The sequence below is a fragment of the Meles meles genome, chromosome 6 (assembly GCF_922984935.1).
Source record: "Meles meles chromosome 6, mMelMel3.1 paternal haplotype, whole genome shotgun sequence".
NCBI classification, from domain to species: Eukaryota; Metazoa; Chordata; class Mammalia; order Carnivora; family Mustelidae; genus Meles; species Meles meles.
Window position 1 is genome coordinate 148961619 of NC_060071.1, and position 15641 is coordinate 148977259.

General features: G+C 59.2%; 1 protein-coding gene across 1 annotated transcript in view; it reads right to left on the reverse strand.

Moving 5' to 3' along the window:
- Positions 1 to 6445: 6445 nt before the first annotated feature.
- CDC42BPB (CDC42 binding protein kinase beta) overlaps positions 6446 to 15641 on the reverse strand; it is a 99284-nt gene continuing 90088 nt past the window's right edge. Inside the window, 8 exon segments of the mRNA XM_046008756.1 lie at positions 6446 to 7744; positions 7746 to 7772; positions 12990 to 13060; positions 13146 to 13251; positions 14497 to 14614; positions 14713 to 14830; positions 14920 to 15004; positions 15090 to 15187. Of these exon segments, the coding sequence (XP_045864712.1) occupies positions 7526 to 7744; positions 7746 to 7772; positions 12990 to 13060; positions 13146 to 13251; positions 14497 to 14614; positions 14713 to 14830; positions 14920 to 15004; positions 15090 to 15187 (842 nt within the window). The 3' untranslated portion in view covers positions 6446 to 7525.

Sequence of the window (15641 nt, forward strand, 5' to 3'; positions counted from 1 at the left end):
TTTCTCATCTCTGATTCATTCTTCTGTATCCTTAAATCTGTTGCTAATTCCCTCTAGTGTATCTTCATTTCTGTTTTCATATTCTTAAATTCTGACTGGCGCTTTCTCATATTTTCTATCTCTCTTTTAAAAAAGATTTTCTTTATTTCAGAGACAGAAAGGGGGAGAGGGCGTGTGAGCACAAGCATGAGAGAGGGGAAGGGCAGAGGAAGAAGCAGACACCTCACTGAGCAGGGGGCCTGACGTGGGGTTTGATCCCAAGAACTGGGATCATGACCTGAGCCGAGGCAGATGCTTAACTGACTGGGTCACCCAGGTGCCCCATATTTTCTATCTCTTTATTGAAGTCTGCACTCTTGTTTCATTTAGTTCTTTTTCTCAGGTTTTTGTCTTGTTATTTTGTCTGAAACATACTCCTATGTCTGTTCATTTTGCCTGACTCTGTTTCTATGTATTAGGTTGTTCAGTTACTTCTCCCAGTGTTCAAGGTTTAGGTAGGAAATGTCCTGTGTGGCCGAGAAGTACAATCCTTCCTGGCCACCAATGCCAGCGGTTCCAGGAGTGTCCCTTACGTGGACCTGTGACTGCTGTGGGTGTGCCCATGGGCGGGGGTGACACCTGGTCTGGCTGGCTGGGCCTCCCGGCTGTGACTGCTGTGGCGCACTGGCAGGCTGGGTTATAATGCTCTCAGCTGTGGCCTCAACAAAACACAGGGTTGTGTGGGACCTTTGGGGGCGTACACCCTGTTGTTAACCATCTAGGGGGAGGATTTCATTTTTTAAAAGATTTTATTTGACAGAGAGGCACAGCGAGAGCAGGAACGCAAACAGGAAGTGGGAGAGGGAGAAGCAGGTTTCCTGCCGAGCAGGGAGCCCGATGCAGGGCTCGATTCCAGGACTCTGGGATCATGACCTGAGCCGAAGGCAGATGCTTAACTGACTGGGTCACCCAGGTGCCCCTAGAGGGAGGATTTCAAAATGGCACTTGCCATCACTGGGTCTACACAGAATGGGCTAGGAAAAATGGTGCTCCCAGTGTCTCCGTCCCTGGGGAGATGCCCAGCTGTCTCTGCCCTCTCTGGCAGGCACTCCAAGATTTTATTTTTATTTTATTCTAATTTTTCTCAAGATTAATGAAAACATTAATTATGCCTATGGTACGTAGGTATGGTGTTCTCTTACTGGTTTCTGAGTCAAAGCGAGTCTGTGCATTAACCCTTTAAGGATGGGCTTTCTTTTTCCTATAGTTCCGCTGTTTTCTTGGACAGGACTCCCTGGGAGTTTCGGAAGCCAGGTGTTTTGCGAGCTCCTCTGGATCTGGGCTGCCTGATGCGGAGCTCAAACCTCTCTCTCCTCAGGGAGAACGTCTGTACCTGTGAGATCTCTCCACTGTGGAGTGCTGCCTCTGTGGGAGTGTTTTTTCCTTAGGCTGTGTTTCTGCCATTTCTACCCCTCTCCTTGCTGTGCCTTGTTGTGGAGGCTCTGTTCACCCAGGGCCTGGGTCCCCATTACTGGGGACTATTCCAAATACCGTTGTAGATTGTTGTGTTCGTGGGATGAGGTGAGCTCAGAACGGTACTATGCTGCCATCTTGAACTTTCTTCTTTCGATGTTTGCCATTTGGACCCTTCAAACAGGACCTTCACTTAACCATGAGAAACCTGCGTTGGTTGGAGGAGTTTCCTGTAGATTATCAGAGTCAGAGGTGACCTCTCTGCAGTGATGAGGGGTGCTTCTGAGGGGGAAGGAGCAGGGTGTCAGGGAGAAGGTGACTGCAGCGAGGAGTTCTGGGAGGAGTGGTTAGGAAGATCTCACAGGACTGGGACGATGGGCCAGAAGGTGGTGGGTGTTCAGGGGAGCCTCTACATGGCATGGGGATGGCTATGAAGGTCCCGGGACTGTCTCCTCGCTGCCCTTAGCCAAAGGCGTGGTGGCGGGAATGGCTCATTTTGGGGCGGTACTTGAAGGCCCTTCCTCCTCACATATTAAAAAGAAAAATGGGAGCTAATAATTAGGATCTCTAAGGGCAGGAGGCGTCATTAAGCTTTTCTTTAAGGCCTCAAAGGTTACGTCATCTTGATTTTTCCTAAATAATAGGGTCGGATTTGTTGATTTCTTTAGAAAACATACAAAGTTGGGTCCTAAGAGAGAAGTTCAGAATCCAATTCCACAGCCAGCCAGTCTGAGAAAGGCTTGTAGTTGGTGCTTGGTTTTAGGCTTGGGATGTTCGGGATACTACAAAAGCACATGAGTTTCTGCATGAGTCCTTGTTCCAAGACCAGGTGCCCTAAATACTGAATCTGAGTTTGAGCAAACGGCCATTTCTCCTGGAAGACTTTCTGTTCTTTTAAGGCTAACGGTTTCAGCAGGAGGCTGCTGTCCTCCTCCCGTGGGGAGACTTGGGAAAGGGGGCAGAGAAGCAAGAGCTGGACGCACGGCACCAGGGGGAAGCCTCCAGAAAACCTTGTGTCACTAAGTCCTCTTGTAAGGTGTGTGAGCCCCCGGCGTGTGACTGCCTGAGGGTCCCGCCGTCCTGCCCAGGGAAGCAGGGATCCCGGCTGGCCACCACCACAGAAATGCCGGCAGAGGCGCTGGTTTGCTCGTTACGGCCAGACCCCGGCTGTCGGTTGGGACGGAGGCGGACCGTGTCTGGTGATCGGACAGGGTGGCGAGGCTCACAATGTTATTTATGGCTTGGAGCTCCCGGGGACAAGCCTCCCTGCTCAGCTGCTGGGTTTCCTCACAGGCAGGATCGGGGTGTTGCGGGAGCTAGTGCAGGGGCAGTGAGGCCCGGGGCCTTCTGTTATCCTGGTGCCCTGCAGGGTCTGCGCGGATCTCAGTGGGAGGTGTGCCGTGGATTCTGCGGGGGTCCGTTGAGGGTTTTGCCCATAATGGGCCGGTAGTTGATCCAAGTGGCCTTGAACTTGGCAGCAGGGATGGCGGAGACACAGCGAGGACGTGAAAGGGTCACGTGACCCACCTAGTTGGCTATCTGGATTGCTGCTGTCAAATTCCAGAATTACTTCCTCTTTCGGGAGAAATTCCAGCAATTTCTTGAAGAAATTTGGGCCCGGTAAGGGAATGGGGCCACGGAACTAAGAAGAAAGTGTTGAGTATCTCCTAGGGGGCCCAAGCAAGAGAGAAGAGGTTCATGACAGGACCTTGTCGAGGTTTGCTACAGACCCCCAGCATCTGAACGGATTTGGCTCTCCGAGTGGGGCTCTTGGTGGTAGCGGCGCTGAGCACTGAGTGTCACTCTCATGTCAGTTGGGACACTCATTCCCAGTGTGCAGGGCCGTAGAGAGGGATGGGAAGAGCCCCTGTAGTTCCTCAGAGCCCAGGCACAAGGGGTGGGAGGGACTAGAACAAGCCCAGTCGGAGGGCCGAAGGGGGCTGGGGCTCTTCTTCCGTGTCCAACAGCCTTTTTTCCAGTGGCCTGGCCTCTTACGGTAATGGTGAAGGTCAGGAGGGTTTCGGTTCTGTTCAGGGGCCTCCATTTGTCGGAGTTGGAAATTATGCATCTTAGAAGTCCTGGTTTTGGTTTTTTTTTTTTTTTTTAAAGATTTTATTTATTTATTTGACAGAGAGAGATCACAAGTAGGCAGAGAGGCAGGCAGAGAGAGAGAGAGGAGGAAGCAGGCTTCCTGCTGAGCAGAGAGCCCGATGCGGGGCTCGATCCCAGGACCCTGAGATCATGACCTGAGCCGAAGGCAGTGGCTTAACCCACTGAGCCACCCAGACGCCCCTAGAAGTCCTGGTTTTAATTGAGGCGTGGAGGGCACAGGTGAGCCGTCTTGCTACATCAACTAGATCCACAGTGGACAAGTTTCCCATTCCGTCCTGCTGCTTTTAACTGAAACATCCGCCCAGTAACGAACACGGAGCTCAAGGCCACCTGGCTGGGCTCGGCGTCCAGGGCGGAGGAAGCAATTTGCAGGCGTCAGAACCACCGGAGCAGGCTCACAGGTGTTTAGCGTCAAGCCTGAACTCTGGGCAACCAGCAGGCTTGGGAAAAGCTTCAGTAATTGTTCTGCAAGTTTTCTAGCGATTTCCCAGGCTTCCTGGTCTGTCCCTCTGAATCCCTTCCAGGGTCTTCCCGTGGGCCCGACCCTCCCCAACAAGCGTGTGGCCACCTGAGTGATCCATGTCCGAGAGACAGGTTCAGAAGACCGAGTGGCCGTGTTACGTGCGTGTGCTAGTCTGTGAGGATCCCGAGTCCTTTCTCAGCTTTGGCCCAGGGAACAGAGAGATTCGGGGCTTAGCTTTCAAGGGGCAGGTTCTGACAGGTGCGGGGGTGGGGGAGAGCTGGGCAGATGAGTTCATTCAGGACTGGAACGAGGGGGCGGGGGTGGCCCTGGAGGCAGGCGGGGCGGCTGGGAGGGGACACTGAGGCCTCAGAAGCCCTCGGAGGTGAAGTCACGCCGCCGTCTTCCGCCCGGTTGACTGAGGACGGGGTTTCGTGCGGCGCTGGGCGCGCTGGTGCTCCGGGGGCTCCTCCCTCACGCTGTGTAAGTTTAGAGCCACCGTCTTCTCCTCCGACTCTGAGAAAGTGACTGGGGAGACTGAAGTTTCCCGAGTGACCACTGCGGCTCTCAACGGTCTCTGCTCGTCTGCCCTGGAAACACGTGCCTGAGCGGGAGTCGCGGTTTGAAGCAGGACGCGGGGGGCTCCGGGAGGAGCGCGGCTGGAGACCTGCCCCTCACCGCCCAGGCGCGGCACAGCCCAGGGCCGGGGGCTCCCTGCTCCCCAGCCTCACAGGTGGTTGCGGGGGGCGGGGTCTTCTCTGGAGCCGGCATTTGACACCGCGTGACAGGGACCTTGCAGATGGCAGTCGTCAGCGGAAGGACGGGTTTCTTCTGCAACGGCAGGGGAGGGCTCGGCAAACCCACGGGCAGGCGAGTCTGGAGCCCAAAGGGGAGGAACAGGATGACCGCGGGAGGAGGAGGGAGCTGGGAGAGGCGGTTCGCAATCAAAGTCTGGGGACGGGTCGCTGGCTGTTCCAGAACCCCCTCCGCGCGCACAGGCTCCTGGAGGAGGGACGAGGCGGGCCGCGCGAGGGCTGCGGGGCCCGGGCCAGCAGCGGCCTCTGCGCCGGTTCCCACTGCCCAGGCCCGAGCTGAGCACCTGCGCTGCCGCAGAGACCCGGATGCTGCGGCTCCAGAGAGACACACAGACACACACACGGGGCCCACGGGGCGTCCTTCCGGGTGGGGGCGGGTAAAGCCTCTGACGTCCACCGCTGTCAGGCCCGGTGCTTCGTGGGGGGGGGGGGGGGGGCGTGGGTGTCCCGGTGGCAGCAGTGAGAAGGCAAGTCACACGGCCTGTGTGACAGCGGCCGGGTCTGCGACCCCCGCCAGCATCCCCCACACCCAGGGCCGGGACCCCGAGGGTGTCTGGGCAGTGGGGGGCTGGGGCGTGCCACCTGCCGGCCTCCGTGGGCAGCAGCTGAGCGCGGTGGGGACCCTCGGCGATCGCGTGCTCGTCCCACGTGGCGCCGGTCTCCGCGGAGCCCTGCTCCCCTCCGCTCCTCCGTCGTTCCCCGCCGATGGCTTTCACCTGGGTCTCTGAAAGGTTCCACCTGTGCCTGGCGTGGTCCCTGCTGCCCGGACACTCCGGTCCTTTCAGGGACAGCGGAGAGGACGGCCACCTGTGCCCTGTCGGGGTGGTGGGATGCACAAAGCGAGGGGAGCAGGTGGGAAGGCAGAGTCGGCGGCGGCAGCCCAGGGACTGGTCCCGGAACATCCCCGCCGTGGGGTGGGCAAGCTGCTCTCCGGACTTTGTCTCGGCCTCACAGCCCCTCTGTGGGCAAGGCTGTCACTGGCCCCGCGTTGCCAAGAACACGGGGCCTCTCGGAACGACGACAACCCAACCCACTGCACTGGGTCATTGGGGGTGGCTGCCCACTGCCGCCAGAGTTCCGCAGCCTCGGGGTGACTCCAGCCTGCCGCAGTCCATCCTCTAGGGCCACTGAGGGGCCAGGGTGCTTGTGTATGGCCGGGGTCCCCCTGCTGCTCCAGGTGTCCCCACAGACGGAACCTCTCCCAGGCTTGCTCTGCCTTGCAGTGTCTCACGGGTGCCCCCCGCCCCGCCCCGCCCGTGGGCCCTGAAGGCTTCTGCTTCTCTCAGGCTGAAACTCTAACCCAATTCCAGTGTCTGGCTACTGGGAGGCACGCAGGAGCACCTAGCCAGGGGGCCCTTTCTCCCCGCAGTGGCCAAGCCAGTCCCTGCCTTCCGCGTCCGTGTGCGCCCCCCCCCCCAGGAGCCCCGTCACAGCCCTGGAGGGCCGGAGTCCCACTGGAAACCAGCTCCGGCCGCGGGCAGACAGGTGCTTTTTGCAGGACCCCCCAGGGCAAATGAGCAAGAGCGGCGGCTGCAGGCAGGTTTCCAGCACCGGCGCCCACTGGGACACAAGCAGGGAGACAAGTCATCGCACTCAGACAAGCCACTGAGAACTTGAAAACTGCTGTCTTCTGCTTTATTGGCAGCTAAATTGTTCAAAAATGTTCTCACGATTCAATAATTACAAAGACTCAGACTTACATTAAAAAAGTAAAAACCAGACCCCCCAGCAGGTGCCAGCCCCAGCAGAAGGCCCAGGGGGCGGCGGACAGCAGGTGCTGGGTGTGTGGTGCCCACATCCCTCGGTGCCGCCTCACGGGAAGTGCGCGGCTTCCACAGCGTCGCCAGAACGCGGGCCAGCGGGAGAGCAGGGCAGAGCCCGTCCTGGGCCAGAGACCAGCGCCGCCGGCTGGCCAGTTAATCCTAAGCCTTTCACAGGACAGGGCACAAACCTGATTACTCAACACAGCAGCAAGGAAGGGGGAGAGTAAATCCACGGGCAGAGCCAATGTGCAGGAGTGTCAGGCGAGTCTACGTGATGCATACGGGCACTAACCACAGGGCTCCATACAGGGGCGGGGGGGGGGGGTCCGGCGCCCGCAGCGGGGCTCCGGGGCTGCTGGCCGCCTCTTGCCCAGTGGCAGCTCGCTACGCCCACCTTCACGGTGACGCAGCAGCCGTGCGAGCGCGGGGACTTCACAGTAGTGAGACAGGTGACACTTGACGGCTGTGACTGAGTGGACTCACACACACACACACACACACACACGGGGCCCAGGGCAGGGGTGGCTCCGGGGGCCTCTGGCCATGGCTACACGGTGGGCAGAAGGTCTGCGGCTGACTGCAATGGCTAAGCGAAGACAAAGGCCACCAACTAACCTCCACGTTCCCGTCTTCAAGATTCTAGGGACACGGGGACTGCAACACAACTTCCTACGATTCTCTAAGGTCCTAGGGGGCAGGGAACAGGCTCGTCACGGAGGCTGCGCGGGGCCTGCGGGCTCACCACGCAGGAGGCCGGCAGCCGCAGCTGGTTCCGGGCGGGGGAGGCGAGGTGCTGGTCCTTCCTGTGCAAACGGAACGGTGCTGTCCCACCGTGGTGCGGGGCAGCGGGTCGGGCCCCCCCCCCACCAACCATGTGGCAGAAAACGGATCATTATTATAATAAGGATTTTTCATCTCCACATCTACATATTGCGTCTACGTTTCCTTGGACAGCACTGGAGGGTCAGCTCAGTCTTGGCACGGGCACCGGGCCACCCACCCCAGCTCCCCGGCCCCGTGGTGGCGAGGCCGGTGACTTCAGGCGTCGTAGGCTGGCTGCTCCAGGCCTTCGAGGGGGAGCTGGCTCCTGTGCGGGGAGTTGGGGCTGGGGGGGCCGCTGGGGTTGGAGCTGTTCGATGGAGTCGAGTGTTTGGTCGAGTCGGAGTCAGGCTGTTAACACAAGGAGGGGGAGAGCGTAAGGACACCCGCACCGGGCCTGCGGAGGCTGGGTGCAGCCCTCCAGCTGCGGGCAGTGGTGGGGAAAGACGGGCCGCCGCCGCCTCCTGTCTGGTTACGCCAACCCTCCACGAGCATTTCACAGCATCCTTCAGTGCGCCCGTGAAGCGATCACAAACCAAAGCCCAACCCGAAACCCACAAATAACTCAGCAATTACGGTTACAAAGAGGAACGAACAACTCTACAGCGAAGAAACCAGACAGTCTGAAGTCAGACAAGATGCTCTTTCATGATAAACTTTCTCAGCGTGATAAAAGGCCCACGGCTCACTTCACACTGAGTGGCCAAGTCACAACTTTCCCACTAGGACGAGGCACAAACGAGATGCCCGCTCTCACCAGCGCTATTCAACTCCGGCATAAATTTAACCAAAGACGCAAGACACCTGCCCACTGACAGTAGAGAACACTGCAGCGGAACGACGGCCTGAGCCCTCTCATGTCCGTGGATGGAAGACCCAGCATCGCGAGGACGGCAGGACACCCCCAGAACAATCCACAGCCTCAGCGCCGTCCCTACTGAAATTCCGACAGCTCTTTTTCCAGAAATGGGAAATGGCCGTCCTCAAATTCATATGGAATTGCAAGGGGCCCAGAGCAACCAAAACAATACTCTGAAAAAAACCGGGAGAGCCACACTTCCCAAACTTACTCCTCCAAATGCACTGAAAAGCAACAGTACCCCGACCGGCGTGGTGTTGCATCAGCACAGAGAGCAGCAGAACAGAACCGAGTCCAGAAATAAATCTGTGTTACCACAGTCCACTGGCTTTTGGCAAGGGCACCAAGGCACCTCGACGAGGGAAGGTGGCGCTGAATCTCCACCTTACGACACGAGGAAAAAGACTCCCAGTAGATCAGTGACCCGAACGTGAAGGCTAAAACCGTAATACTCAGAAGAAAAGGAATCAATCTTCATGACTTGGGATTCAGCAATGAATTCTTAGTTACAACCTCAAAAGCACGACCAACGGAAGAAAAACGGTTGGGTGTCACCCAAATTAGAAGACCAGAGGAGGATCAAGAAGGTGAGAACACGACCCACAGGAAGGGAGAAAACACCTGCACCTCCCGTCAGGGCCAAGTGTCCACGTAACACAACGTGCTCTCCCACCCCTAACCAAAGACGACTCAATTTACAAAAACGGGCAAATGACTGGACGTTTCTCCGAAGGTACAGACGCCGCCAGCGCGCGCAGGAAGACGAGGCTGGACACAGCAGTCATGAGGGAGATGCGAGTCAAACCACAACGAGGTTGGTAACTTCACACCCACCAGGATGGCTATTAAAAAAAGGAAAGGAAAGGAAGGGTAAGCAGTGACAAGGACACGGAGAAGTCGTCCCCTTCCCCCTTTGCTGGCAGGAGTGTGCAACGGCGCGGCTGTTATGGCAAACACCGCCGGCTCTTCAGAAAGCGAACCGTCCTCCGCGGCTGGATGCGCAGACGTGAGGACGCGCCCGCACCATCGCGGGTCCGTGCATGGTCTTCTCCGCGCTACTCGCAGCAGCCGGAGCTGGGTCCAGCCCACGTGTCCACCCGGGGACAAGGAGGATGTAAAATGGGGGACGTCGGACGCCTGCTGCAACGTCCATGAACCTTGACGCCTCTACGCTAAGTGAAGGAGGCCAGGCTCAGAAGGCGGCAGACGTCCGCGACGGGCACACCCGCAGAGACACAACAAAGATGTGTACTGCCATGGGCGGCGGAATGGAGGAACGGGAGAAAACGCTGGGGTGGGGTGGGGTGGGTTTTGGGGCCATGGAATACTTTGGTCTTTAGCTGGTGGTTGCACAAGTCTGTGAATTTACTGAACAGCCACGGAGTTGTTCACTTTAGAGCAGCACGAACGAGCTCCACTCACATTCCTCCCAGAGTGTGAACACACGAGAGCGGGGCGGAACGAACGGGTGCTCTGTGCCTGGGGGTGCGCTAGTCCCCTCGGGGGGTCCCCTGTCCACTGTGTGGCAGGCCGGCCTGGGACTTTTTTTTTTTTAAAAGATTTTATTTATTTGACAGATCACAAGTAGGCAGAGAGAGAGAAAGGGAAGCAGGCTCCCCGCTGAGCAGAGAGCCCGATGCGGGGCTCGATCCCAGGACCCTGAGATCATGACCTGAGCTGAAGGCAGAGGCTTTAACCCACTGAGCCACCAGGCGCCCCCAGCCTGGGACTTCTAACCTGAACCCCGAGAGGAGGCAGCGTTGGAAAGACGGAGGACCAGCTCCAGGGTCAAGGGGACCCACGCAACATGGTGAGACCGGGGGCTGGGGAAGCGGAAAGAAGGAGCCCAGTCCCCCCCGACCGGCACAGTTCAGAAGTGTGCGGCTGCGCGCACAGGCACATGCTTACACACACTCATCTGCCAGTCCCTGGGGAGAACGCTACCTGGGGTGGGGGGGGCAGCTCTTCACTGTTCTCCAAGATCTCAGACAAGCCTCGACTGAGGGGCGCTCTGCTCGAGAGCTGTACTCTTCATAAATTCAACATCACGAGAGAGGCTGGACTCAGACTAGAGGCAGGACGACGGAACCCACGGGTGCTCCTTAACTGGACTCTGGGTTTCAGAGCGGCCAGGCCCCGGGCGTGAACAGTCCCCGGGAGACACCGAGGTGCGAGGCGAGCCCCGCCGGGGAGGAGGGGGGCTGCACCCTCAGGAGACGCGCGCAGAACCAGGCCGGGGCTCCGGCGAGGCCGCACCTTCCTTTCTGCGGGGCGTTCCCGCACAAACCCAGCCGGGGGAGGCAGGTCGCATGAGGCTCACGTGGGACGCTTACTCTGGTGTTCGTGCAACTTTTCTGAAGGTTCGAAACTGTCAAAATACTCAGCTGAGGGAAAAAAAGTAGACTAAGAGAAAAAGCCCAGACCTACCTCTAGAGGCGGCAGCGTTTGGCGGTTCTGAGGGTGTTCTACGGAACCTTCCTGGAGAGAAAACGGGTACGTTGTGGCTACTGAGAGCAGATCAGAGCTGAGCCCAGTACAGCTCTGGGGACAAAGGAGGCCGAGGTCAGCCCAAGACACAAGCTCTACTGACAAACACTGTCCACCGAAGGACCCCAGACCGTATCTACTCCAAGAAACAACACATCACGACCAGGGAGGACCGACTCTCAGGAGGCAAGGCCGCCCCCCGACACAAACAGGCCAGAGAGAAACCCCGGGAAGGTGGGGTTTCAAAGGGAAACCTTTCATGAAAGCACCTGACTGACACCCACCAACCCTGCCTTAGCCCGGTGAGACGCGGGCCTAAACCTCTGCTCTCAGGAGGCCCCCCCAGTGCACTGCGCGAGGCAACACCACCTCTGCACCCCACCCCCTCCCAGGGTCCAAGAGACAGAACTCCAAGGCCATCAACCAAACATCAAGGTAGGGAGACACTGAAGGGCCCAGAGTCGCCAGCTTGTACGGACCCCAGCCAGAACCACCGGGTGCACGGCGGAAGATTGCAGTCCATTCACAATGGCAACAAACCCCTCCAAATCCGTAAGAATCACTTACCACAAACACGCACTACCTGTTGGAGGGAAACCAGCAACTGGAGAGACACTCCATGTTCCCACACAGGGAAGGTCAAGATGGTGGGCAGCCCCCAAATTAATCTATGAATCAATGTAATCGCAACGAAAAACTCAACACAATTTTTACTTTTTTTTTTTTTTTTTTTTTTTACTGTGAAGCCAACAAGCTGGTTTTAAAACTTGGAGTGAGGCGCCTGGCTGGCTCGGTTGACGAGCACGGGACTCCTGATCCCCAGGTCATGGTTTCAAGCCCCACACTGGGTGTAGATGTTACTTAATAAATACACTTAAAAGAAATAAAATTTACGTGCATAAAATAAAAACAGCTAAGAAACCGTTAGAAAGGAGGAACAGAGATTTCTTTGCCCGATCTCCCACAGGCGGCGCTGACAGGAAAAGAACCCATCCACTGGTGGACAGACTATCCAGAAACACGTCAACAAAGGGGTTTAACATACTAAAAAGACAACATTTCAAGTTGGAGGGAAAGAAATGGCATGGGGCCAGAGCACCGTCCACTTCCGAAGTCAGTCAGCTCAGGTCCTTGCCTACAAACACGGTCTCAGAGTCAGGACACTCTCTCGCAAACAAACAGCACTGCATGACGCACCAAAAGGAAACCTCGCCGAACTCAAGAGACACGAGAACGTCTGTTCGCCTTAGCTGAATGAGACAGACGGACTGCGTGAGGATCAGTGTCTGCAACAGACCACGTTCACAGTGAGAGACGAGCTTCCAGGAGGGAGGGAGGGGGCGGAGGCGCGCAGCTGGGCCTGGAGGAGAAGGGCCGGCCCACGCTGCAGGAAGACCAGCATCGGCCTCGCCTGTTCTGCCCCGGGTGGGACTCCCAAGGAGCCACCGGGCAGGGTGTGGGGCTCCCTAGTGCGTGGAGGCTGGCGAGCATGGGCTCCCGCACCACCCCCACTCCCCCCAGGAGCAGAAGGCCACACCCCCCCACGGCAGGGTCCGGGGTGCCCGAGGAAGAGCAGAGCCATGCTGGCTCCGCAGGCCCTGATCCTGAACAGCCATCAGAGAACGGGGGCGACAGGCCGGCGTGGAAGCCTCTCACAGACGCACCAGGCCACCTGCACACCCGCCCGAACGCAGCCACCAGGAGTTACATGGGAGCGTGCAGGGGGACACACGGTCTAGAAGGAGAAGCTGGATGGGCTTTTCTTGGAAAGGCGTTCATTTCTCAGTCATTCAGCAGGAAGCCCCCTACTCGTCAGTGCCCGGGAGGCTTCTGTGGCTCCCCAAACCCCCAGGTGGGGCAGCCACCAGCGCCTGAGGGTCCAGGCCCTCGGGAGCAGAGCCCGGAAGGGGGCCTGGTTCCAGAGGCCTTGGTCTGATTGAGGAACATGCTGGTCAGGTCATTACCCGGGAACAGGATCCCACATCCTTCTCCCACCAGGCTCAGGGTCACAGAGCCCGGCGCGGCTCTCAGGCCAACCTGTCACTAGGCCGTTCTTCCTTCTGCGGCAGTGACCAGGCCGCACCCCGGCCCCTTCTTTCCCGGGCCTGCTGGGCCCCACAAGGCTGGTCGAGGCGGGGTGAAGCTGCCGTCACCACTCGGATTCTCCCCCACGCGAGGAGCTGCAGACGCTCAGTGGCGCCCTGGAACAAGGCAAGTCTTACCTCTTTGTCAAAGTCCTGGTCAGGATCGGACATACTCCTAAGGGGCACAGCCACTCCAGGCTCCGACCCCCCTGTGGAAAAAGGACAGCCGCCATCTTAGGGAAAAGAGTCCAGAGCCCCGGCAGGCCAGGCCCCCGCTCTCGGACACCCTGGTACCTGATGAGGGCCATGAGATGTAGGGCTTGTTCCTAGGTGGAGGCTGCCGAGACAGGTTGGGGGGAGCAGGGCCAGGCCTTTCCTCCTGGGAGGGGGGTACGGCGCTCTGGGTGGAGAGAAAGGTAGTGAGCAGGCTTGGGGCGCCCAGGCAGACCGCAGGGCAGAAGCATGTCTGGGACCCAGACCAACTGCAAGGCAGGGGTCCCGAGACCTCGCTCCATGGACAGTGGCACCAGAATAATTTTGAGCTAAGAATTGAGAAGAATGATTTTAGGCAAAGTCAAATCTTAGCTCATGTTTTTTAAAAAATTAACATATAGTGTATTATTTGCCCCAGGGGTGCAGGTCTGTGAGTCATCAGGCTTACACCATTCACAGCACTCACCATAGCACACACCCTCCCATATCCATCCCCCAGCCACCCCATCCCTCCTACCCCTGCCCCTCCAACAACCCTGTTTGTTTTCTGAGATTGAGTCTCTTATGGTTTGTCTCCCTCTCTGGTCTCATCTAGTTTCATTTTTCCCCTCCTTTCTCTTATGATCCTGTCTTGTTTCTCAAGTTCCTCACATCAGTGAAATGTGATAACTGTGGTAACTGGTAAACTGTGATAAATGTGGTAACTGTCTTTCTCTGACTGACGTATTTCGGCTCATCCTAATACCCTCTGTTCCACCCATGTCATTGCAAATGGCAAGATGTTGCGGCTTTTTGATGGCTGCGTAGCAGTCCGTGGTGTCTGTGTGTGTGTGCCCTCTGGGTCACTACATCTGTATCTCTGGGGTAAATACCCGGTAGTGCGACTGCTGGGTCACAGGGTCTAGCTCACGTTTTTGAGTGAAAAGCTCTGCTACCTCTCGGACGAAGATGTTCCTGAGAAGTCATTTTTGACAGCTAGTTTCCCCACAAAACACTAACAGCCCGAAATGGTGACAGACACCAGCAAGTGTAAACGCCCGGGGGGTCAGAGACCCGCAGATGACCACGGCCAGCTCCGCAGTGAGGCGCCGCGGGGTTCTATCCGAGATGCGGTGGGGCAGGGGCTCCGGCCGGCTCTGCACACGCGGCAGCCCGTAGTCTAAGCTGGTGGACTGCAGAGCCTGCAGCCCCGCCCCGCGCCAGGCCCCGCCCCGCGCCAGGCCCCGCCCCGCGCCAGGCCCCGCCCCGCGCCAGGCCCCGCCCCGCGCCAGGCCCCGCCCCGCGCCAGGCCCCGCCCCGCGCCAGGCCCCGCCCCGCGCCAGGCCCCGCCCCGCGCCAGGCCCCGCCCCGCGCCAGGCCCCGCCCCGCGCCAGGCCCCGCCCCGCGCCAGGCCCCGCCCCGCGCCAGGCCCCGCCCCGCCCCGCCCGCTCACCAGAGGCAAGTCCATGAGCACCTGCATCCCGTCACCGGGGCCCATGTGGGCCACGTGGTTGAAGTTGGTGGGGTTGGAGATCATTCTGGATCTCAACTCTGGGTCTCTAAGCATCTCTCTGAGGAAAAGGGGAGCGCGTTGCAGACTCCCGAAAACGCCACGGCCCCCCGCCGCCCCCCCCCCCCCCCCCCCCCCCCCCCCCGCCCGGGCGCTCACCGCCGCTGCTGCAGCCGCTCCTCCTCCGGCACCTTGAAGACGAAGCGCCTCTTGCTCCTGGTCCGCAGCATCTGCTTCTTGCTGTTATCAGACGTGTCGGGCACGTTGAGGGCCGTTCCTGCGGGAGGGGGACGAGCCCTGGTTCCGCGCGGCCCTCGGGCGGGTGACCCGCCGCCCCGCCGCCCCGCCCCGCGGGCAGAGCCTCACCCGCGAACTTGCTCTTGAAGTAGATCAGGCGGGGAGGCTCGCAGCTGAGGAGGTTGAGGGAGCCGTCGGAGCTCAGCGGCCGTATCTGCGCGGGAAAGCAGAGGGAGGGGAGCGGCGTGCAGGGCTGCGGCGCGCGGGAGGGGGCCGCCCCGCGCCGCCCGGGGCCTTACCCTCCGCAGGCCGATGGTCTGGACCCACTCCATGGTGCGCACGTCGAACACGTCCACGCCGTACTCGCTGTACACCGTGACGTGAGAGGCGCTGCAACCTGGCGCGGGCGGGGGGGGGGCAGGCGGGTGAGCGAGCCGCGCCCCTGCGCCCCCGCCCCTCGGGCCGCGCCGCCCTCCGCTCGGAGGCGCAACCCGCTCGAAGGTAGGGACTTGCACGCTCCCGCCCTAGGACCCTTCGCTCCCAAGGTCCCCGGACACAGGGCACGCGGGCTGCGTCACCGGCCGTCTGCGCCCGCGCAGCGCCTTCCACACACGGCGCAGGTGGCGAGCGGCCGTGCGGAGCTGCCCCTTCGCTTCCTCCCGCAACTACTGCGGAAACCAGCGCTTTAGGCTCAACGTGCCTGGAACTGAGGTGGGGGCGAGCGCTCTGTTTGGAGGCAAATTCCTTTAAGAGATGCAGAAAGTCAGATTTCTCAGCGAACCTTTAAAACCCCAAACCAAACTGCTGCTCAGCTCTGGGGCAACCACCCCGCCTGCCTCGGCCCCAGCGAA